Source organism: Rhizophagus irregularis, chromosome 27 (assembly GCF_026210795.1).
Source record: "Rhizophagus irregularis chromosome 27, complete sequence".
Taxonomy (NCBI): domain Eukaryota; kingdom Fungi; phylum Glomeromycota; class Glomeromycetes; order Glomerales; family Glomeraceae; genus Rhizophagus; species Rhizophagus irregularis.
The window spans coordinates 896,864-918,452 of NC_089455.1; the positions used below are offsets into that span (position 1 = coordinate 896,864).

The following is a 21,589-nucleotide window of genomic DNA, read 5'->3' on the forward strand; positions in this document are numbered from 1 at the left end:
TTTAATTCATGAAAAATATTTGAAGTTGAATTCAGTATTAAATACTTTATTCAAACTTGTCTATGTATTGAAAAATATGATTAACTTCCTATGTTTATGGTCTTGAATAATCTTAAATGTTCTATAATATTTATAATTTAATAATTGAATTTTTATAAATTATAATTCATTGGATTTATCTTATTAAAAATAATTCAAATAATTGTAAATATATTTATTGAAATAATATTAAATTACATTATTTTTGTTTTATAAAATATATAATAACTGAAAATTAAAAATAATTATATAGTAGGTAATTTTATATTTCTAAAAAATTAAAAAATATAAAGCATACAGTCAAACCTCTATATACTAATATTGCTGTTTTGGGGAAAAAGCATCAGTATATCGAATTATCAGTTTATAAAAAAAATTTTATATGCCAATATTATTATAAATAACATAATTAATATCGGTATAAAATATTTTAATATGTATAAACATGCAACTTTGATCTACATTTATAAAATTCAAAAAATTTATTAACAAAATTGTATCAATTATATCAATTATATATTACATTAGGGATTAGAAGTAAAATTGTATCAATTATATAATTACATCAAAAATTAAAAGTAGGAAAAATTGCGTAACTTCATTTATGTGATCTAACCTTAAATAGTTAATATATCAGTATATAAATCAGATCTATATATACATTACTATATGAGGGACAAAGGAATAGTATCGAATAATGTTATATTGTGAAATCATATAACAGATAAAATATCGGTATAACAAGGTTTTTTTATTAGTTGAAAAACAGGGAAATTAAAATCATCGGTATAAGCAAATATCAGTATATAGAGGTCTAACTGTATATTATAATTATAAAAGGATTTTACTAATGATCACCAGTGATGATTATTATTATATATAAAAATATTTTTTAAATTTTCAAAATTTTTGACTGAAATATTATTCTAATTATAATATAAATATTATTATTATATGTAAATTTATGAGTAAAATAAGTTTTTTCTAGATTATAAAGGCTGTTATTCAGATAGTTTTTTTTTTTTGGCTGCAGTACATTCAGAACTTTATTTTAAATTCAAATAGTTTTTAAGAAAAATAAAAAAGATTGATTTATAAGTAAAATACAATTTTTTGTTTTAAAAGATTTTTTTTAGTCAAATTTTCAAAATTTTAGTGTGATTAGTTTTTACTCAGGTTTGTTTTACACATTTATTATTTAAATTGAAATTTTTGAAAAAAAAATTGTTTTTTAACTCTGGCCAAAATTATAATTTTCGGCCAGAATTAAGTGGTGTGGCACTGGTGATCTTTAGCAATACCTTACAATCTGCAAAATAAAAATGTTTATATAATTTTAAACTGACCATTATAAAATTGAATTAATGATTGATATACAATTTAATGTAAAGATTTGAATGAAATAAGTAAAGTTTGTTATTAAACACAATTACTAAAAAAGTACTATAAAAAATGATTTAATAACTATCTTGTAATGAAAGCATCAATATCAAGTACGAATTAGAACTGTTTCTTCACTTTCCTTCTTATTCAACTCTTCAAAAATTTTTTCTATATTATATTTTTTTAACTTCTTATAATCCTCAAGAATACTCATCCCACAAATATTCTGTTTAGTATTTTATGAAAAAACAATTATCAGTAAAAATTAAATATTACACATTAAATTTGATGTTACTTCTAGCAGCATACCATGAACACATCCACAATTATTACTAATTTCGGGTCATCAAGATTCACTTTATGCTGATTACCAACCAATTCTGCAATGGCATTAATTAGTTCCATACGATCTATAACATTATTGTTTCTGAAATTTGGGACAATAGCATACTATTTTTTTTTAGAAGGAGATGAATTATTAAATAAGCTTGAAGATATCAGTTAGGTAAAAAATTATGAGATTTTTACTTGAATTTGTTGATTATCTTTTAATGAATGAAATCGTGGCTTCAATATTTCTTCCGCCATCTTCTTGATATCATTCATGTTAGCATAACAGGTTTTCGTAATAGGAATCATTCTCATGGAAAATCTTTTGATTCATTATTAAATACAAATCATGTTGAATCGAAATAATTTCTCTCTCTCTCAAATTAGAACATCAATATGAAATTACTTACCTAGTCTTCTTTTTTCCTGTATTATACAAATCAATCAAAATAGAATGAACGAGTTCAATAGGATTTACGGGTGGGTTTGTTTTAATGAATACAACTAACAAAATTATTATTAAACTTATAAATGATAATTATATCATACTAAAGAACTCAAGTCGTGAAAATTATAAATACCACAATCGGTTCCAGTTGGAATTGACATAAAACGACGTGATTTATGAGATTCTTTCATTTGAGCAATTTCTTTAGCAATTGAGCTTTCCACATCATTATCCGATCCTTCATTATCCGATCCTTCATTATCCGATCCTTCATTAGCAGTATAAATCTTATCAGCATACTATTTCAATTAAAATTAAGACATTTAAATAATTTTTAAAGAAAGGAAGAAAAAAAATTATATAAATCCTACCTCATTAAACAAATCATAGCATTCGCTAACACACAAAGATTCTTTTTTTTGATTACAGCTAACAAATATTCCAGATATGTTGGGTACCAAAATAAGTGCATTTTTTTTGTTTTGTTTTCTTCTATACGACTTTACTATAAAATTGTTAATGATTTAAATCGTGAAAGAGAATGAGAAAAAGAACATCTTGAAACTATACCTTTATGTTTTTTGTAACTTTTATCCGAAACATTATTATCACGATTACGTTTCGACATTAGTGTTTTTATAAATTGTAATAGGTTTTGGACTTTGGAGAAGTGGACCTAAATCATACATCTAATGTCACGTGTTCATATTTATGTATTTATGTATACTGAATCAATATTCGCGAGACCTTTTCGCACTTAAAATATGAGTAGCAAAAAGCATAAAAAGTACACTTGGTCAGAAGAAAGTATTGCAAAGACACGTAAAACTCTTAAAGAAAGGCTTTCTGGTCATGCGATACCGCAAACGCTTGTTGGCTTAGAGAAAAATAGCAAGTATGTTCCAAATTAAAACACGAAAAGTACTGGTTAGAATCTGGCTTTGTGGCGCGAGAATTTATTCAATTAAAACGCGTTTATTAAATGAAAAATTCTATTTCTCTTTTCTTAGAGATTTATACGAGTTGTTAAATAGAACTGTGGCTTTTGGTGAAAGTAATACCTGTATACTTATTGGCCCGTCTGGTTGCGGGAAAACTGCTGTAAGTTTCTTTACATTATCGAGTAATATGATATCTTTTGAATAATTCATCTCTGTTTAAATTTTCTTTTCTTTTTTTTTTTTGTAAACAAAGCTTGTAAATAAGGTTATACAAGAATTATCTGAAAAATATGATGATGATTTTTGTACCGTGTATTTAAATGGGCTATTCCAAACTAATGATACGATAGCACGTAAGCAACTTGCTCGTCAGCTAGGAATACAAATTAGACAAGATGTGAGTATATACATTTCAGTAAAATTTATACGCGTCTTTATTAATTTATATAACTGTATTTAGCAAACGGACCTTGAAGTGTTTGATCTGTTTAAGTCAGGAAATGAAGCAACGAAGCCTATAGTTATTATAATTTATAATTTCGACGAATTTGTAAAGAATTGTACTAAACCATTTGTATATAATTTCTTTAATATAACCACGAGCAAGAATTGTCCTATGGCGTTAATTGGAATTACTCGTAAATTAGTAAGTTTACGCGTAATTTTATTAAGTAAAAAAACATTATGTTTAATCTTTTTTTAAAAAATCCTTTTCTTAATTAATAATAGAGTATATTTACTGATCTTCCTAGTAACATTTTATCACGAAATTCGTATTCTCATATTAATGTTGAACGACCATATACGATTACAATTTTTACTAAACTTGCTAAAAGTATTTTGACCGTAGATAATTCCATCACAAATGATAAGGAATATTGTAAGATGTTTAACAAAAAAATTCAGGTAATTTAAATGATTGTCTAAAATTTTCTTTTAACAGAAATAATTTTATAATATATGCATTTTCATATAGGAGCTGTTTGAAAATAAGTCTTTTAAAAATATTATTGAAAGGATATTCAATAATTCAACAGACATCGTTAGAACTTTTCATAAAATAAGCGTAAGTTTGGAAATTTTGCGACTTAATTTTAAGTTATTTTATTAATTTGTTCTTACGTGTCTTATTAGTTTGAACCCGTTGGTAAAATGAATATTGAACAACCTTTTCTTATACCGAGTGACTTCATTGAAGTAGCTATGCAACAAGAAGTGAATATTGACAAAATCTTACAGGGTAAGAAGTAATTCTATTTTAAAAGAAGTAATATGTTGCTATTATTAACAAATATTTCTTTCAATGTTGAAGACTTACATGAACCTCAACTGTGGATTTTACTCGCAATATATTCACTAAGCGGACGTGATTGTAATGTATTTAATTTCGCAATGGTTTATAACGAATATACTAATTATATAAAGTCTTATATAAAAGAATCTGGTAGTAGATTTAAACAAAAGTTGATTAAAGAACATTTATTAAGAGCAGAATTTGAATTTTTAGAACAAAGGGCTATAATCAGAAAAGCTGACAGTAAAGATTTACCAAAAGATTTTAGAATGATGAGATTAACAATTTTACCCGAACAAATAATTGATGTAGTTTCAAATAATAATAGGTTACCAAGTCTTATGAGACAATGGATCTCATAATGTAAATTTGTTAATTAAATAAAAGAATTATAATTGATCACTACTATTTTAGTATTGTATTTATTCGAGTTAAACTTTATTCAAGCAATCCTTCTAGAGATGTGCTTAAACCTATTTCAGACATTAAAAGTACTATTACTTGGTTTGGTTAACTTGTATATTAAATTGAAAATCGAAATAAGTAAAATATAAAAATAAGTAAAATATAAAGTTTAATTATAAATGTTACTGGTGATAATTGTCACCAGTCACCACTGGTACTAAAAGTTTAAAATTTTGCAATCAGAATTTTTAACTCTGGCCAAAATTATAAACCGGCATTTTAAATAGCCAAATTGTAATTTTTGGCTGGAATTAAGTGGTGATAATCACTGGTGAGGTAGGATAAAATGGCTGCGCCATTTTATCCTATTGTTAAGTATATCACATACAATAATTATATTATCGTTTAGTTCATATTAAAAGTTTATGTATTAGTTTTTAAAAAAAAAAGTTTATTATATAAAAGTTTAAAAAGTTTATATAAATGTATAAATAAGTTTATTTTAAGTGATTGTTTTATTTTTTTATTCAAATAAATGGATAGAATGTTCAATATGAACCTATGTAACTAAATGATAATTATTATTAATGTATACAGTAAATAACAATTTTTTTTTGACATGTAATTTAAGCTAAAATTAGATAAGAAAATTTCTTAATTTACACTGGGTAGTCATATCACGTGACTTTATTAAAAAGTTATGTAAAAAAATTTTAATAAATATAATTTTAGAAGAAGCATGTAGTATGTGTATTTTTGTCTGTTCTGCAAGTTTACTTAAAGCATCAAAGTTGATTTTGAATGTCGATTTTGATTTATTTAACAAATTCTTTTTTTTTCCTGTTTTTTTCGTTAAATTTAATTCTGCCCAACATTAAATGATCAGCATTGAAAATTTACTTTCTTGGAAACCCATGTTTGAACTTTGATATTGTTATTATATTACTTTACAAGTAAAACTTGCAGATTGGTTATTTTCCTTTTTACTGTTATTTTCATTTTTTCATCTTTTTAATATCTATTTATTTATAAATGCTTAAATATAAAAAATGTGGTAGTATAAATGGATAGCCGGGTTTTTGCTTTTGAATGTAGTATACGCCTATTTCTGAATATTTGATTGGTTAATAATCATTTCGGACAAATCAGTGGCTTTCTGCTTAAAGCAGAAATCATCGTCCCTGGTTTGGTGTTTTTTGGATCAAAATTTTCGTAACGCGTTCTTTTTGAGTTTTAAACTCGATGAATAATAAGTTTAATAACCACTTTTTATAATGGCTTCAACTACATCCATTATTTCTGGCCTCTCTCATCACTATGTCAGGAAAAGTAATAGTAGCTTACACGATATAAGTTCTCAAGATTCGCAAAAGTCACCAAGAACCTCCACGCGGTTGGAATGTAAACCGCGTATGGTTATCAATAAAATGATTTTGAACAATTTTAAGTCATATTTTGGTGAGCAGGAAATAGGACCATTCCACAAGGCATGATATTCTTTCTTAACAAAAAGTTCTTCTGCGCCATGTTATTCTTTCTCTGATATATATATATATATTTATTTATTTAATAGTCATTTTCCGCTATTGTCGGACCAAATGGTTCAGGGAAATCAAATGTTATTGATGCTCTTTTATTTGTATTTGGATATCGAGCAAACAAAATGAGACAAGCAAGACTATCAGAACTTATTCATTCATCACAGGGGTGTGAAAATTTGGATTCTTGTACTGTTGAAATACATTTTGAAGAAATTATTGATTTGGTATAAAGATTAATAGTTTATTTCGTGAAAATTTTAAATTACTTAGAGTAAATGGTTGTGATAATTTTATAGTATGGCTCGGACGATTTTGAGGTTGTACCTCATTCCCAGTTGGTTATTTCGCGTCAAGCGTATCGTAATAACACAAACAAGTATTTCATTAACGGTCAACAAAGCAATTATACCGAAGTGACAAATCTTTTGAAAGGAAGAGGGGTTGATTTAGATCATAAACGGTTTCTGATCTTGCAGGTATATTTTCCAAAAAATTCATGAAAAAGTACTATTATGTAGCTTATTATAATAATATGATTAGGGAGAAGTTGAATCAATATCACTGATGAAACCCAAAGCACCAAATGAACACGAAGACGGACTTTTAGAATATCTTGAGGATATAATAGGAACTTCTAAATATAAAGTTCCTATTGAAGAAGCAAGCGAAAAACTTGAAAACTTAAATGAAGAACGATCAGAAAAATTAAATCGCACTAAAATAGTGGAAAAAGAGAAACAAAGCCTAGAGGTAAAATATTAATAAATCACGTCTGCATTTGTGTAAACAGTAATCATTTATTTGTAATTCTTTAAATTTCAATGAAATAAAGGCCAAGAAGAAAGAAGCGGAAGATTATATGCGTGACGAAAACTCTTTAGCTTTGAAGAAATCAATTATTTGTCAAAAGCACTTATTAAAGTGTAAGAATTCTATTGATATATCTACCAGGGAAGTTGTAAGTTATGAGATTAATTAACTTATCAGATAGACTTTCAAACTATTAAACTTCATACTATTTACTATTAACTAGAATCAATTGAGAGCTGAACTAAGAGAAGAGGAAGAAAAGCATGCCCAGATAAAACAAGATAATAAAGATCTTGAAGATAAATATGGAGAATCTGTTGAGGCTTATCAGGTTGGGCAACTGTGATGATCTAAGTTAATAATAATTAATTATCGCTAATTTAATGCATATATTTTTACTTAACAAGGAACTCGAAAAAGAAACAAACGAAATTCTGAAAGAATTGGCGAGTTATGAGAAAGAGAATATTAACTTGGGAGAAAGGAAGAAGCATGCAATATCTAAACGGAAGAAAATGATGGAAGCAATTTCTACAGTAAGTTTTATATTATTTGGCATATGAGAATATAATTTAGATATTAATCATCTCTTTTATAGGATAGACATAACTTTTCAGAGGCAAAAACTGCGATAAAATTTAATGAACAGGATTTGGTAGACCAAATGGAAGTAATGACGCGCTTAGAAAGATCTCTAGGAGCCCAAGAAATTGAACTTGAAGCAATCCGAGAAAGTTTAAAAGGTACGCGGATTGATTGAATTATTTCAATTAAATTAAATGAATATAATATAGATAAACCCTTTTTATTTTGTATTTGGTACATTATTGAAGGCAAGACGGAAGTTTATTCAATCCAAATTGAAGAGAAACAGAGAGAACTTTCACCTTGGTCAGAGAAAATCAATGCAAAGCAATCTGCTATTGATGTTGCTCAATCGGAGTATAATTTTTTAAAAGAGAAGATTGACTCGACAAGAAAAGATCTTGAACAAGCAGAAGAAACTATCGCTTCGCTTCAAGAAACGCATCGAACTAAGGTATTATCAAAATTGATATACTTTTCCAACAATTATTCATAATTATAAATGATATATATTCTTTAGGAACAAGAAATCTTATCCAGCAAAAATCGAATTAATGCAACAAAGCGAGAAATTCAACAAATTGATACTAAGTTAAAGGTTAGAATTAATTATTTAATATATTAAATTAGTATTTTTTATGATATTCATAAATATCGTATTATCATAGAATTACCATCGACACCAAGAAAATCTTAGGTCTAATCTTGCAGATGCTCGACAGAGAAAGGACGAAGCGAAAGGACTTTTGCAGTCTTTCCAATCTAGAGATATAATTCTTAACAGTTTGATGAAACTTAAAAATAGTGGGCGCATAAATGGATTGCATGTAAGATTCATCGAAGTATTCCATATAAAGTTGATATATTTATATTTATAATTAAATTTAATTTTGTTAATCAGGACCGCTTAGGTAGCCTTGGCGTCATAGACGATAAATACGATGTCGCGATTTCAACTGCATGCCCTGCATTGAACGATATTGTAGTTGATACCGTTGAAGTGGGACAAACTTGTATAGATTATCTTAGAAAAAATACTTTAGGTCGCGCGAAATTCATTCTTCTGGATAAGCTACCCGTCATGAATATGCATCCGATACCAACACCAGATAATGTTCCTCGTCTTTTTGATCTTGTTAGGCCGAAAGAAGATAGATTTGCGCCGGCATTTTATAGTGTATTACAAAATACCTTAGTGGCCGAAAATCTACAACAAGCAAATAAGATCGCGTTTGGTAAAACTCGATGGCGTGTGGTAACTTTAAATGGTCAATTGATTGACAAATCTGGTACTATGAGTGGCGGGGGTGGCAAAGTGATTAAAGGTGCTATGAATTCAAAGTTTTCTTCCGACGTAACACCTGAAACAGTAGAAAAGTTGGAACAAGAACGTAATCATTTAGAAGAACAATGGAAAAAATTTAATGAAGAATTTAGATCTCTAGAATCTCAACTTCAAGAAAAAAAGAATGAACTTCCTAGTTTGGAACTTGAGCTATCGAAATTGGAGATGGATTCTAATACTTGTGTGAAGCGTATTTCCGATACTGAGAAAAGAATATCTGATTTACGGTATGTTTTCAAGATTGATTTAATTAATTATTGATAATAATTTATTTTTCTTTTCCATTAAGGCAACAAAATAAGCCGAATGTAGAAGATGTCAGGCGTATGGAACAACTTCGAACGCAGATAGACTCCCTAACGCAAGAACTGGAGAGATTGAAAAGACAATCTTCTAAAATAGAAGAGGAGATTAAGAGTTTGCAAGATAAAATTTTAGAAGTTGGAGGAGATAGGCTTCGAGCTCAAAAGTCTAAAGTAGATCAAATTAAGGAGCAAATAGTTATAACAAATGAACGGATTACAAAATCACAAGTTGCGAAATCGAAAGCGGAAAAAGATATAACTAAGTTCGAAAATTCACTTTCAAAAAATAAAAAAGAACTAGAAGAATTGGATAATGAGATTAAGGAACTTACAGAAGAAATTCAACAAAATGCCGAAGCTGCTCATTCTATTCGTGCTAGAGCCGATGAAACTAAATCGGTATTTATTCAGATTAACAAGTTCTTATATGATTGATACTTATATATTACCTCTATTTAGATATTAGAAGATAAAAAAAGCGAGTTGGATGAAATCAAGGAGAAGCTTGATGAAAAAACCGAGATAATTAATAGGATTAGAGCTTTTGAGGTATGTACATCGTTTACTGTCTAGTTCTTCTCAAGAAAACAAAAAAAAAAGATATTTATAACAATTACATTATTCATATAGCTAGAAATTAAAAACAAGCTGGAAGATAGCGAACGTAGTTTGTTAGAACATAAAAATACAGAAGATAAATGGAAGAATGCTCTTTGTGATCTTTCACTTCATAACATTTCGTAAGGCTCGTCAATATAGTTAAATGATTTATTTTTATCATTTTAATCAACATTTTTAAATAGGGACGACGAAGAGCAAGATGAATTCCAACTTTATACTGATGATGAACTCGATGCAATGAGTGAAAATACTATACTAGGAGAGATTAACGTTCTTGAAGGTATTTAATATGTGCTTATGCGTATTTTTTTATTTCTATGAAGTTAGTAGTGAATAGGTTGATTATAACTTTTTCAATCAATTTTTTTTAAAAAAAACTAGAGAGAATAAAAAATGCCAATCCAAATCTGTCCGTCTTGAACGAGTATCGTAAGCGTGAAAAAGAGTACATGTTACGTGCAAAAGATCTTGAAGAAATTACGACCAAATGCGATGAATGTAAAAATGAATACGACAGCTTAAGAAAACAAAGATTAGAAGAATTCATGCAAGGATTCACTATAATTTCACAAAAACTCAAAGAAATGTACCAGGTATTTATCTGCTATTAGATTATGTATTAATTAAGTCGATTAGAAAGTTCTAATTTACCTAGTTAGGTTATTTATTTATGAAGTAACACAGTAATATTTTCATTGCATAAACCTAATTAATATTTTTTTATTTAAATATTTATGTTGTTGCTATAGATGATTACGCTTGGGGGAAATGCTGAGCTCGAATGCTGTGACAGTTTAGATCCTTTTTCCGAAGGTATTATTTTTAGTGTCATGCCTCCAAAGAAAAGCTGGAAAAATATCTCTAATTTGTCTGGCGGAGAAAAGGTATTTCTTACATTATATGTCAATGGTTATTAAATGTGATTTAACCATATTATCAATATCAATATAGACGCTTAGTTCTTTAGCTTTGGTATTTGCTCTACATCATTATAAGCCTACACCCTTATATGTTATGGACGAGATTGATGCAGCTTTGGATTTTCGTAATGTATCAATCGTCGCTAATTATATCAAAGAACGCACCAAAAATGCACAATTTGTTGTTATTAGTTTGCGCAATAACATGTTTGAATTAGCGGATCGTTTAATAGGGATTTATAAAACTTATGATAAGGTAAGATTATTTTATACGCGTCAAATAATAATTTTTAACGAATATTTATTCATTTAAATATTTTATGTTTATAATGACACTTTAGACAAAATCTATTACTATTAATCCACATGAAATTGAAGCGCAATCGTTTTTAGAAAGTTAACATCCATCTTTATATTCCTTATATTTTGCTTATTGGAACAAAGCCGTTGGATTATTCATTGTTGTTTAATTACTCGAATCTACGTATGATAATCAATTTATCATTGTAGACGTTTCACTAATGTCAATGGATTAAACATTGTTTCTTCATTCTCATTTTTCTCGTCAATCGGAATCACAATATAGATTATATAGATTACTATAATTTGTTAATGTTTAATATAGCAAATGTGATAAAAAGTATTGTACAATCACTAAAAACTGTTCTGCTTAAATATTAATCTTTGTAATAGTTTTCGAATTAAATTTGAATTAAACAAAGTATTATTCAAGAGTTAACCAAATAAAAGTTAGCAAGTCTTGGGAAACAAGTAACGAGACACTATTCTTAATTAATCGCGTATTGTATTGGTAGTACCGTTACAGCGTGAAATACATTCGCGCACCGCGCATGCATGTAGAAAAATAAAGATATAGTACGTTAGGGTTACAAATAATACAGGATTTGCACAAATGCGCAGCTTTGTTGATAAAAAAATTCCGCGCATTTTCTACATCGGATATGCAAGATAATAATTGTTGTTGATCTTGTACTACAAGATAACGAATTAGTGGAAAAATTTTTTCGGAAAAAGATTTCAGACTTCTTTATCACCTCGAGTTTTTTTTTTTGATTAAAATATACTATTTATTTGTTTAGTTACACTTTTTGTTTATTATCAACAGAAATGGGAAAAGTTGGAAGGTCAAGGACTCATAAGGGTTTGTTTAAAAGATCTTTTATTTTTTAATTGTAAATGAACATTCTTATTTTCTTCCAGCAGTCATTTATTATCTTTCTTGTTCTATCAATTTTATAATCTATCTGAATTTTTCAATTTTATTTACAAATAAATAATTTATTTCAGGTAATAGAGACAAATATAGAAAATATCGAACAAGAAACTATGCTAAAGATCTTGATCAAGTTCATGAAGATATAAAAAAAGTTACAGAAAATGGAGGAGATGAAACAATTTTGAAAATACAAGAATGGAACGAAGATTTACCGGGATTAGGACAATATTATTGTATACCTTGCGCGTAAATATATATATATATTTTTTACCTTTATCGACAAGTGATTTTTATCTATTCATGTTTTTCAATTTGGAGTGTAACTTTTAAATATTTATATAGTCGATATTTTATTAATTCTGAAGCTCTTAATGAGCATCAACGTGGCAAGAATCATAAAAAACGGTAAGGTTTTAAAAATCCAAATATCTATAAATACGATTCGATTTTTAAAATTTTCGTCATAATTTTTTTGAAATCATACAGGGTTAAACTACTTAAGGAAGTTCCTTACACACAGGCAGAAGCGGAGGCAGCAGTCGGATATTCAACAGAAAATTCAAGAGGAAATGCTATCATAAATAATTAATCAAATATATTCATTGAAAAATTGGGCTATATTATTAATAAACTGGAAAAAAAAGCCATTCCTGAATGTAATGTCACACATCAGTGGGAGAGTCCAAGATTAGTTAGAATAAAACGTGCGTCAAATTTATATAATATAAACAATAAACCAAATTAGAAGGGACTCGCATGTGGTAGTGATGTGGAGGAAATAATTTTTACTCGTTTTTAAAAAAAAAACTTCTTTATTTGGATTTATTTAAGCATGCATGTTTGAAAATTTTTTGTGATACCATATAACTTTGCATTATCTGAAATTCTCAAAATAAATTAATTCAAGTTTGAAGTAGAACAGCATGTAGATCAAAAAAGATTACGGAGAAAAAAGTGATAATGCTTCGTAATCGTATCACAACATTTAAAAGTTTTTTTTTTTAGTTCCGAACTTTGTACTAAGCTAAACTGACATTAGAGGAAGTTGACTCTTAAATGATGTGCTCAGGAAAAACGATACAATTCGGTATTATTGCGTAATTGGCGGCTTCGTTAAGCTTTATACCTATGGGCTATAATAAGGAAATTTTTTAAGTTTGATTTGAAAAAAATATTGACAGGTTGAAAAAAAAAATTTTTTTTTAGTTGGGTTTTTGTGAATGGTGGTGTAATCAAATGAAGGATCACCACTAACTAAAATTATCCGCTCAAATGTAAATCAATATGATATGTGGGAAATTTCAAGTAAGGGAAAGAAAGATCTACTTAGAACCTTGATAAATGCACCCCGGGACTGTGTACAAAAAATGATAATGAACCAATGAATCCATCAGATCCATTGTAAAATTACATTATCTGACGATATATCAGATGTTAAGTTTTTTGATTTTTTTGATTTAAAAAAAAAAGGAATGTGATTATAATTAGGTTGATACTTCTTTAAATAGATCAATTAGTCTTAGCATTCATTCATTAAAAAAATAGGTTTAAAAATATCTGTCAATATTTAAAAAAAAATATTTTTTAAAAAAAAAATTCTATTTTCATATTTTTTTTTTTCATTTAAAAAAAATTTTTAATTTTGAAACCTTTTTCCAGCTATTATACTTCCCGATTAGTATAAGATATACCGATAATATCGTTAATATACGGAGGTACGCGTTATAGATTTCGCCGTTTCACATGCAACAGATACCGATTTTAATGAATATTCATAGGATTGACAGGATTTGAAACCTGTATTTTATGATAAAACCTTTTTATTTATTCATTAGGAATGATTGTAATACGAAAAATATGTGGGGCGTAATGCAACAAAAAATCCAAGATTACACAAAAAATCAATAGAGTACCGAAATTGTACTACTTGTACTGAAAGTAAAAATTAATAAAACCATAAGAATAAAATAAGGATAAAATAAGCCATAAGGATAAAATCAGTAAGAATCTAGAAATTTCTTTTAATCAAGAACTTTGCTATTTGCGAAGTTGACAATTTGTGAATTAATTAAGTTTCATATATATAATGTTCTTTATTTGAAAATTGCCTACAATTTTATATATATTTTTTTAAAATATTAATATGATAAAACAGATAAAATAATATAGTATATAGACTTAAAATATAATGGGTTATAATACTTTGAATAAAATACAAATTGCATAATTTAGTAATGATGTTTATATTATAATGGCTAAATATTTATTATTAAATTTTAAATAATAAGATTGGTAGTACTGTATTATATTAAATAATAGTAAATCATCAATAACAATAATATTTATGTTTCCAATATTATTAAAGTAAATTATAAATTATATATTAAAAAATGCACTAAATTTTTTAAAAGTAATTTAACAATTATACAAGTTAAATATAAGTATTTTTAAAAAATTTTTAAATAATTTTAACTTAAATTAATCTAAACCAATTAAATAATAGTATATTTACTTTTTTCTTTTATTTTTAAAAATAGTTTTTAAACAATACCTGAATAGTGTGAATAGTGAATTTAATTGAATAAAATTGGATCAAAAAAATTATCATATTGTTTATATTTCAGTCAATTAGAAATCCTCACTTACTAATTTTTTTTTAAAAAATTTATATAATTTTAGCTAAAACTATAAATCTGATCCTTTTAATTAGTATTCTATGCAAAAAAAATTTCATCAGTATTACCGAAAAAATTATTTCATCATTATTACCGAAAGAAAACATGTTTAATTTACTAGTAATAATATAATCAGAATCATCGAGAATCATCGAATGCTATTAGAACTATCAAAATTATCCGTTTCCGTTTCACAAGCACAATGCAGAGGGTGACATTTATTATATTCGTAATTTATATTCGTAATTTATATTCTGTACTCGTTTACAATACAGTAATATTAAAACCTTTGTAATTTTGTGTAAACAAAGTTCATCTTTGTTGCAGTACATTTCATGTGAGGTTGCTTTGTTTCTGTACGCATTTTTTTGATAAACCGTCGTTAATTCTAATCTCATTCTCGTCAAAGTTCGGGAATGTCATGTATGTATGTAATGTAATCTATATTTCCGAAATATATCACTATACAACAAACATAACGTTTAATATTTTATTTTTTTATTTTTTTTTAAAAAAAAAGTGTAGAATCAATCCATCGAATGCAAAAAATAGGTTTGTGCAAAAAAATCCCCATTTTTTTTACATTTTTTTTTTCATGTGATCCGAAGCTCCTTAAATCTTTATTTATAATTGCATTTTTGAAACACTTTTTTTCCAAAAATAGTTCTTTGTTTTTAGAATGATTTAATTCAAGATAACGATCTGATCAAAAATGATACAAAAAATTCCCGTTTTAGACAATACCTGAAAGTTAATAAGAATTGGCCGATTAGTTTGTTCAAAAGCTCAAGTTCAAGGAAAGTGCCGAATATGCATAAAAAAAAGCTAATCGATAGGTTAATAAAAAAAACCCCCTTTCATAATAAAATTGGGGAGTTCGGGACAATGATTATTTATTTTAACTTTTAGTTTATCGGATTCCGTCATACTTCTATCATCCAATAACGTCATATTTTATAGATATTTTTCTCCGAAATGTGTTACTTGTAAGTGAGTCAGTCATTAGAAAAATAAAATAACATATGATCATTATTTTAAAATTTCAATTGCTGTGTATATTTATTTTGGAAGTTACCTCAACATGCATTTTTTTTCCGCACTAACCATTATGCGCGTTAGATTTTTTTTCTCACCCATCCGTTTTTTTTTTCGAACTATAAAAACCCTTAATGAAATTTAAAAAAAAAAAAATAACCGAAATTTTTTTTTTCAAGAAAAAAAAAGAAAAATAAAAGGATAAAATCAATTAAAATTAATAAAATAAATCACATTTGTAAAAATTATTTTTTGTTATTAAATAAAATTATTTAAAAGATATTAGTCTATATTTCGATAATTTTTTTTTTCATTTTACAAGAAAAAAAATATCTCATTTTTTTTGTTAAATACATATTAAAAATAATGGCAATCCTCGAATATCAAAATAATTTAAGTAGAATGAACATGGAAAACTTACGAAACTTTGTTTTATTTCGATACTTTCTTATACCTTTCGCTATCTTTTTAACTGTGGTATGTCTCCTTGTTTTGCGCATTTCACACTTTTTGACTTCTTAATTCGTTTCTATAGTCGGGGTTTTCACGTTCTACCATACTAAATAATGTTTTATTTATATTGAATGAATAAATTATTTAGGTTCCCGCGGGAATTCTTTCTCTTACGCAACAATATCAACAAAATCAAAACGTCGTGACTTTTACAACGATTATATCACAAGAAATTCCTCAAGAAAAATTTACTAATGGAATCACTTTTGGCAGTGGAGTCATATTAATCCCAAGTTTAACATTAAGTGGTAACTTTGTATGCGTGATATGTGCATGGATCATCGCTTTAATTGGAATTTTCGGTTTCTTAAGAAAGAATAATTTATTCGGCCAATTTGTAAGTATCCCTTTTAATTTTATAATTTCCATAAATGGAAATTCGATTTTATGATGTCATAATATTAATTCCCTGACCTCATGATCAAATCCATTTACTTGATTTAGATTTCTATACTTTTAATTACATTCACAATATTACAAACAATTTCCGCCATTTACACTGTGATATTTAACGATCAGTGGATCTTTGAAATTTTAAGTGGTTCATGGCAAAAGGCTTATTTACTTGATCCTGAATTAATAAAAGAGATTCAATATGAGGTATGTAAAACATATTTAAATAAATGTTTGTTGATATAAATAGTTGATATAAATATTATATAATATATGTTTATATTATTAACAAAATTAATAAAAATATTTATTAGTTTTCGTGTAAGGGATTTGTTTCAGTTGATGATCGACCAGCAAATATACCTCATCAATTTGATGAGAGTTGTAGTAAAATGTTGATTAATCGATTTAGTACACAATTATTTGATGTGGCTAAAATCATATTATTAGCGAGATTTGTTCAGGTAAATACTTAAAATTTAACGTGTCGTTAATTAATATTCTTTATGCTCATTATGCTCATTATGTAAATTTTATTGTATAGTTATTTGGTGTATTGATACACACTCATATATTCAATCGCGTTATACTGCAAGACATTACGATGATGTACTCTGAAGAATGCGACACAGAATATTTTTATGACGACAAAGATAATTATAATGACGATTCTTTAGATGATTTGGAAGATGACGACGATCAAAATACTTGGATAGATCCTCCAACATCTCCGTTATTGTTATCAAAGATATACTTTGGTGAGCAAGCGTCTTAGAAATTTGGACTTATCATATTCATTTACTTGACTGAAATTGAAAAGTAAACGTAAATGAATTTATCATTTCGGATTAATCAAGGGACTTTTTAGATAATTTTTTCTCACTACACTCTACCTATTTTGACATTAATAACACCCATTTATTTCATGGATTTTAAAAACATTAACAATAGACATTTGGTGCTTTTAAAACCTAATTCACATTTACATATATTACTTCATAAATCTTTGGAAAATTAATAAATAATTTATTCCCCCTCCCCCTTATTTTTTCCTTTTTTTTAAAACTCTTCTATTTATATAATTCTCCCTTTTTCCTGTTAGTTTTTCTTTTATTTAGTTTCCCTTTCCCTATTTTGTAAATATTAATTTGTAAAAAGATTAAAAATTTTGTCTATAGGTAGAATTGATAACAAGTATATATTTCAAATACTGTTATATATTGTAAAAAGGTTTGATAGATATACTTATAACTATTCTTTTTCTCTTCTTTATTTCTGTACATTTTAATGTATTCTAGTTTTATTTGTAATTTTTTTGTCTCTTCTTTGTTTATATTTTTTTTTTTTTTTTCCGTAAATTTTTAATTCGAGTCCTAAATTAGTTTAAATAAAATAAAATGCCTTTGATAGGAATTTTTTTTATAAAATATTTGACTACAAAGTTTCTTACCAGGATTGGTTATAAATTCAATGACGGAATATAAAGTTTTTTGTGTTTATCTCTTACGGCAGAAATCACGCGAAATCAAAAATTGCGTATTATATAAAAGTAAATTTATTTTATTATATTAGTAAACGCGTGTTTATATCGGTATAATCGGTATATCGCTACATTTTTTTTCGTGTATTCGTTCGTGTAATTATGTCGTGTATTTCGTGTATTCGTGTATAATGTAGATTAAAGATTTACAATAAACAAAGTATTTTTTGGAAAGGACCCGATTGCTAACTACATTTCGCATGCATATCATTAAGTTAGAAGCAATGTATTTCAAGATTTAGATTGATATATCTCGTCTATTAAATGTCTTCCGTAACTCAAAAATTTGTGTTACTAAGAGATATTATGTAATTATCTGTTGAAAAAGTGACTTTTAAAATAGTGTTGAATTTATAAATTAATAAAAACCAATCTATTCATAAATATCTCATCTATGATTAATTGGTTGGTATTTAGACCATTTAAACAGGACTCTAAAAATCTAACATATAGGTTATAAAGCACTTTTGACTTTTAGCCAAAACCACCCTTTTTTGCTAAAACTTGAAAAATTGTTTTTTTACAATTTTCTTAGCATCTGGCAGTCTACATTTTTTAAATTATAAAGCTTAATAAGAACTACAAAATAAAAAAATGTCCGTCAAAATTAGATCACTAAATGCTGAAAAAATTGCATACCCTAATTTTAATTTTTTTTTAAAAAAAAATAAATTTCAATTATAAATATAACAATTTAGTAATAAAATAATTTGATCAGTATACTAAATTATAAGAAATATTAATATAGATCAATATAATTTAAAATCAAATTTAACAAATTTATTATTTAGTTTTATTATTATATTATTTTATAAGTTGTATTATTTGTATAAAAGCCATATTTTTATAAGTTGTAAATTTAAATATGATTTCTTTTTATTTGCAAAATCTAATTTTAAATTAATAAATCTATAAAAATATAAAATATTATATATATTTATTTTAAAATATCAATATACAGTTAGGTTTCCATATAGTCACTTTTTATATAGTTACAACTTTTTATAAGTACTTGTTTTTTTCAAAATGAATTTTTATAATAAATTATAATTAGTACTTATATATAGATAAACTAGTTGTAAAAGTTACTTATTGGTCATTTAAAATTTTCAAAAGTTGCTTATTTCAGAAGTATTTTTCAAATTTTCTTATCTTATATACTTCTGTTTTTAAATAATTTACTGATTGGATTTTAAAAATTTTATATTATTGGATTAGTTTCAATGAGAGAAATCTAATAAGTAAAATTAAATTTTTAATATTAATATAAGTCAAGTTATTATAAATTAAAAATTTAACTATATATATTATTTATTAAATTAGATGCAGATGTTTAGGATCCTTTTATAATTACCTATAAATTATAATTTTAGCCATATATTATAATTTTAATGAAATTACAAACAGAAGGATTGATTATATTTCTATCTGCTAATCACTTGACCATTTTTCCAGTAGAAGTTGCTAAAGAAAAAACTTCACTTGAATAATTGTAAAATGCTTTTAGAAAGTATTTTTGACTTTCCAAAGATTCTTTCAAGACTCAAATGGACCTTTACCTTGAAGTTTTGATGGAGTTACAAAACTATAGAATAGTTCTTACCAAAAATAATTTTACTCCTGCAAAACTTTTTTTCTATTGAGTTCCTGAAAGTCGTAATAATTACGTATTAGTAGTTAAGCTTTGAACTCTATACTAGTGTAAAGTTTCTTTATTAGTTTCTTTATTTTTGAAAGTGTTACAATAGTTTTTTCTTAAAGTATATGTTGAAGTAGAAGTAGTCAATTAGAAAGCGAGCTTTTTCTTTATTATTAGTTAACATTTGAGGTATTGAAGTGATAAATGAAGGTTTGATGTTTATTACCTTCTTTACTCAGTTTTTTTTTTGGAATTTTCTGAAGTTATAACTTTCTTTTTTATAAATTATATATTTTAAAACCTACTTTTTTTTAAATAAATACCTAAAATTTGCAGATTAATAACTTTTGATTTAAAATTCTAGATAACTATCGGACTTACATGTCTAATTTACGTCTGATTTAGAAAATCTAAAATGGAAGATTGATATAACGATCATGTCAATAAATTCTGACCTAAATCAGAAACAGTATTTATATGTTTTTTCTGAGCTACTGCACCACAAAATGATAGTTTTAAAGCAAGAAAGGTAACAACAGACAATTTTACAATTATGAAGTAAGGATATATATAAAAAAACTGAAATTCACAAAATTACAAACATTCTCCTTTCCACTATATATGATAATATTAAAAAGTTAAGTAAGGATAAGACAGTGAGTCAAAATAAAGGAAGTGGTCGTCCAAAGAAAATTACTGGCAATTTTTCCAAGTCCCTTGGGCAAAGTATCTGAAGAGATACATCAGTTTCAATTAGGATCCTGGCCAAAAAATTAGGCCAGATGAGCTTTGAAGTATCTTATGTGATAGTTTTAAAATATTTAGTCACCTATAGATATAAAAATGCCAGGGGTAGCTGTCTTACTGTAATACTTGTAATAGCGTATTGAATGGGTACAAAAGCATATCAATAATGATTGGAGCAAGACCCTATTTTTGGATGAAATAGCCTTCCAATTCTTCTGGAATACTGTGAAATGCTGGCATAAAAAAATTCAGCCAGTACACCTTATACCAAAAGACAAAACAAAAATTTTTGCATAGGGCAGATTTTATGTAATGGGCAAAATAAGTTTTGTTGAATAATGGATGCCAAATTTTATGTTGAAATCATTGAAAATCATATTCCAGAGATACACAATGCTTGGAGATGATTGGAGACTTCAGCAAGACAATAACCTGAAGCACACAAGCTATCTTGCTAAAGAATTCCTCAAAAACAATATCCCAGAAGTTATAGACTGGCCTTCAAATAGTCCTGACTTAAATCCAATAGAAAATTTATGGGTCATTGTTAAGGGAAATATGGAACGCCAAATGCCAAAAAATCTTAATGAATTAGAGAGATTTATGGAAAAGAAATGGTCAGTAATTCCAGAAATCATGATAAAGAATCTAGCCAGTTCAATAAAATGACGTTGTGAGCTCATTATTAAAAATAATGGAGAGCAAATCTCCTATTAAATTATATTAGGACCCCGGATATCTAATATAAAGGTCATAATGGACTTTTGGCCAAAAACACCCCTTTTTGCTGAAACTCAAAAAATCGTTTTTTGTAAATATCTCAGCATCCAGTAATTCAATTTT

At 26.5% G+C, this 21,589-nt stretch overlaps 5 protein-coding genes across 5 annotated transcripts; 4 read left to right on the top strand and 1 right to left on the bottom strand.

Annotated features, from left to right (window-relative positions):
* Positions 1–1,202: 1,202 nt before the first annotated feature.
* On the bottom strand, positions 1,203–3,020 carry OCT59_018104 (uncharacterized protein). Its single transcript, XM_025318017.2, has 7 exons — positions 2,771–3,020; positions 2,572–2,705; positions 2,334–2,499; positions 2,163–2,256; positions 1,951–2,074; positions 1,732–1,872; positions 1,203–1,648 (listed from the first exon to the last, which is right to left on the bottom strand). The coding sequence occupies exons 1-7, from the start codon at positions 2,826–2,828 to the stop codon at positions 1,529–1,531; spliced, it is 837 nt and encodes a 278-aa protein (XP_025177175.1). The 5' UTR covers positions 2,829–3,020; the 3' UTR covers positions 1,203–1,528.
* Positions 2,954–4,841, top strand: OCT59_018105 (uncharacterized protein). The gene is made up of 8 exons (XM_066148543.1): positions 2,954–3,095; positions 3,211–3,301; positions 3,395–3,538; positions 3,602–3,787; positions 3,871–4,047; positions 4,118–4,207; positions 4,276–4,381; positions 4,454–4,841. The coding sequence occupies exons 1-8, from the start codon at positions 2,965–2,967 to the stop codon at positions 4,795–4,797; spliced, it is 1,269 nt and encodes a 422-aa protein (XP_066004463.1). The 5' UTR covers positions 2,954–2,964; the 3' UTR covers positions 4,798–4,841.
* Positions 4,842–6,054: 1,213 nt separating this feature from the next.
* OCT59_018106 (uncharacterized protein) lies at positions 6,055–11,759 on the top strand. Its single transcript, XM_066148544.1, has 20 exons — positions 6,055–6,327; positions 6,414–6,605; positions 6,678–6,857; positions 6,922–7,131; positions 7,214–7,339; positions 7,415–7,522; positions 7,599–7,727; positions 7,790–7,934; positions 8,025–8,230; positions 8,297–8,374; positions 8,445–8,603; positions 8,678–9,348; positions 9,411–9,825; positions 9,886–9,975; positions 10,057–10,166; positions 10,230–10,327; positions 10,429–10,640; positions 10,797–10,931; positions 10,999–11,223; positions 11,309–11,759. The coding sequence occupies exons 1-20, from the start codon at positions 6,115–6,117 to the stop codon at positions 11,366–11,368; spliced, it is 3,762 nt and encodes a 1,253-aa protein (XP_066004464.1). The 5' UTR covers positions 6,055–6,114; the 3' UTR covers positions 11,369–11,759.
* A 249-nt stretch (positions 11,760–12,008) lies between these two features.
* Positions 12,009–12,929, top strand: OCT59_018107 (uncharacterized protein). The gene is made up of 4 exons (XM_025318015.2): positions 12,009–12,129; positions 12,276–12,450; positions 12,547–12,609; positions 12,691–12,929. The coding sequence occupies exons 1-4, from the start codon at positions 12,096–12,098 to the stop codon at positions 12,791–12,793; spliced, it is 375 nt and encodes a 124-aa protein (XP_025177170.2). The 5' UTR covers positions 12,009–12,095; the 3' UTR covers positions 12,794–12,929.
* Positions 12,930–16,280: 3,351 nt separating this feature from the next.
* OCT59_018108 (uncharacterized protein) lies at positions 16,281–17,595 on the top strand (the record flags this gene model as incomplete). The annotated part of the gene is made up of 5 exons (XM_025310908.1): positions 16,281–16,391; positions 16,516–16,764; positions 16,872–17,027; positions 17,135–17,284; positions 17,365–17,595. 5 exons carry the CDS (start codon positions 16,281–16,283, stop codon positions 17,593–17,595), a joined length of 897 nt encoding a protein of 298 aa, XP_025177169.1.
* Between the last annotated feature and the right edge of the window lie 3,994 nt (positions 17,596–21,589).

Coding starts and splice junctions, on each gene's coding strand:
- OCT59_018104 (XM_025318017.2), bottom strand. CDS start 2,828: ATGTCGAAACGTAATCGTGATAATAATGTTTCGGATAAAAGTTACAAA. Junction 2,706..2,770: donor AAGTTACAAAAAACATAAAG/GTATAGTTTCAA, acceptor ACAATTTTATAG/TAAAGTCGTATAGAAGAAAA. Junction 2,500..2,571: donor GCTATGATTTGTTTAATGAG/GTAGGATTTATA, acceptor TAATTGAAATAG/TATGCTGATAAGATTTATAC.
- OCT59_018105 (XM_066148543.1), top strand. CDS start 2,965: ATGAGTAGCAAAAAGCATAAAAAGTACACTTGGTCAGAAGAAAGTATT. Junction 4,048..4,117: donor TGTTTAACAAAAAAATTCAG/GTAATTTAAATG, acceptor ATTTTCATATAG/GAGCTGTTTGAAAATAAGTC. Junction 4,208..4,275: donor GAACTTTTCATAAAATAAGC/GTAAGTTTGGAA, acceptor GTGTCTTATTAG/TTTGAACCCGTTGGTAAAAT.
- OCT59_018106 (XM_066148544.1), top strand. CDS start 6,115: ATGGCTTCAACTACATCCATTATTTCTGGCCTCTCTCATCACTATGTC. Junction 6,328..6,413: donor AAATAGGACCATTCCACAAG/GCATGATATTCT, acceptor TTTATTTAATAG/TCATTTTCCGCTATTGTCGG. Junction 7,340..7,414: donor ATATATCTACCAGGGAAGTT/GTAAGTTATGAG, acceptor ACTATTAACTAG/AATCAATTGAGAGCTGAACT.
- OCT59_018107 (XM_025318015.2), top strand. CDS start 12,096: ATGGGAAAAGTTGGAAGGTCAAGGACTCATAAGG. Junction 12,451..12,546: donor TATTATTGTATACCTTGCGC/GTAAATATATAT, acceptor ATATTTATATAG/TCGATATTTTATTAATTCTG. Junction 12,610..12,690: donor GGCAAGAATCATAAAAAACG/GTAAGGTTTTAA, acceptor GAAATCATACAG/GGTTAAACTACTTAAGGAAG.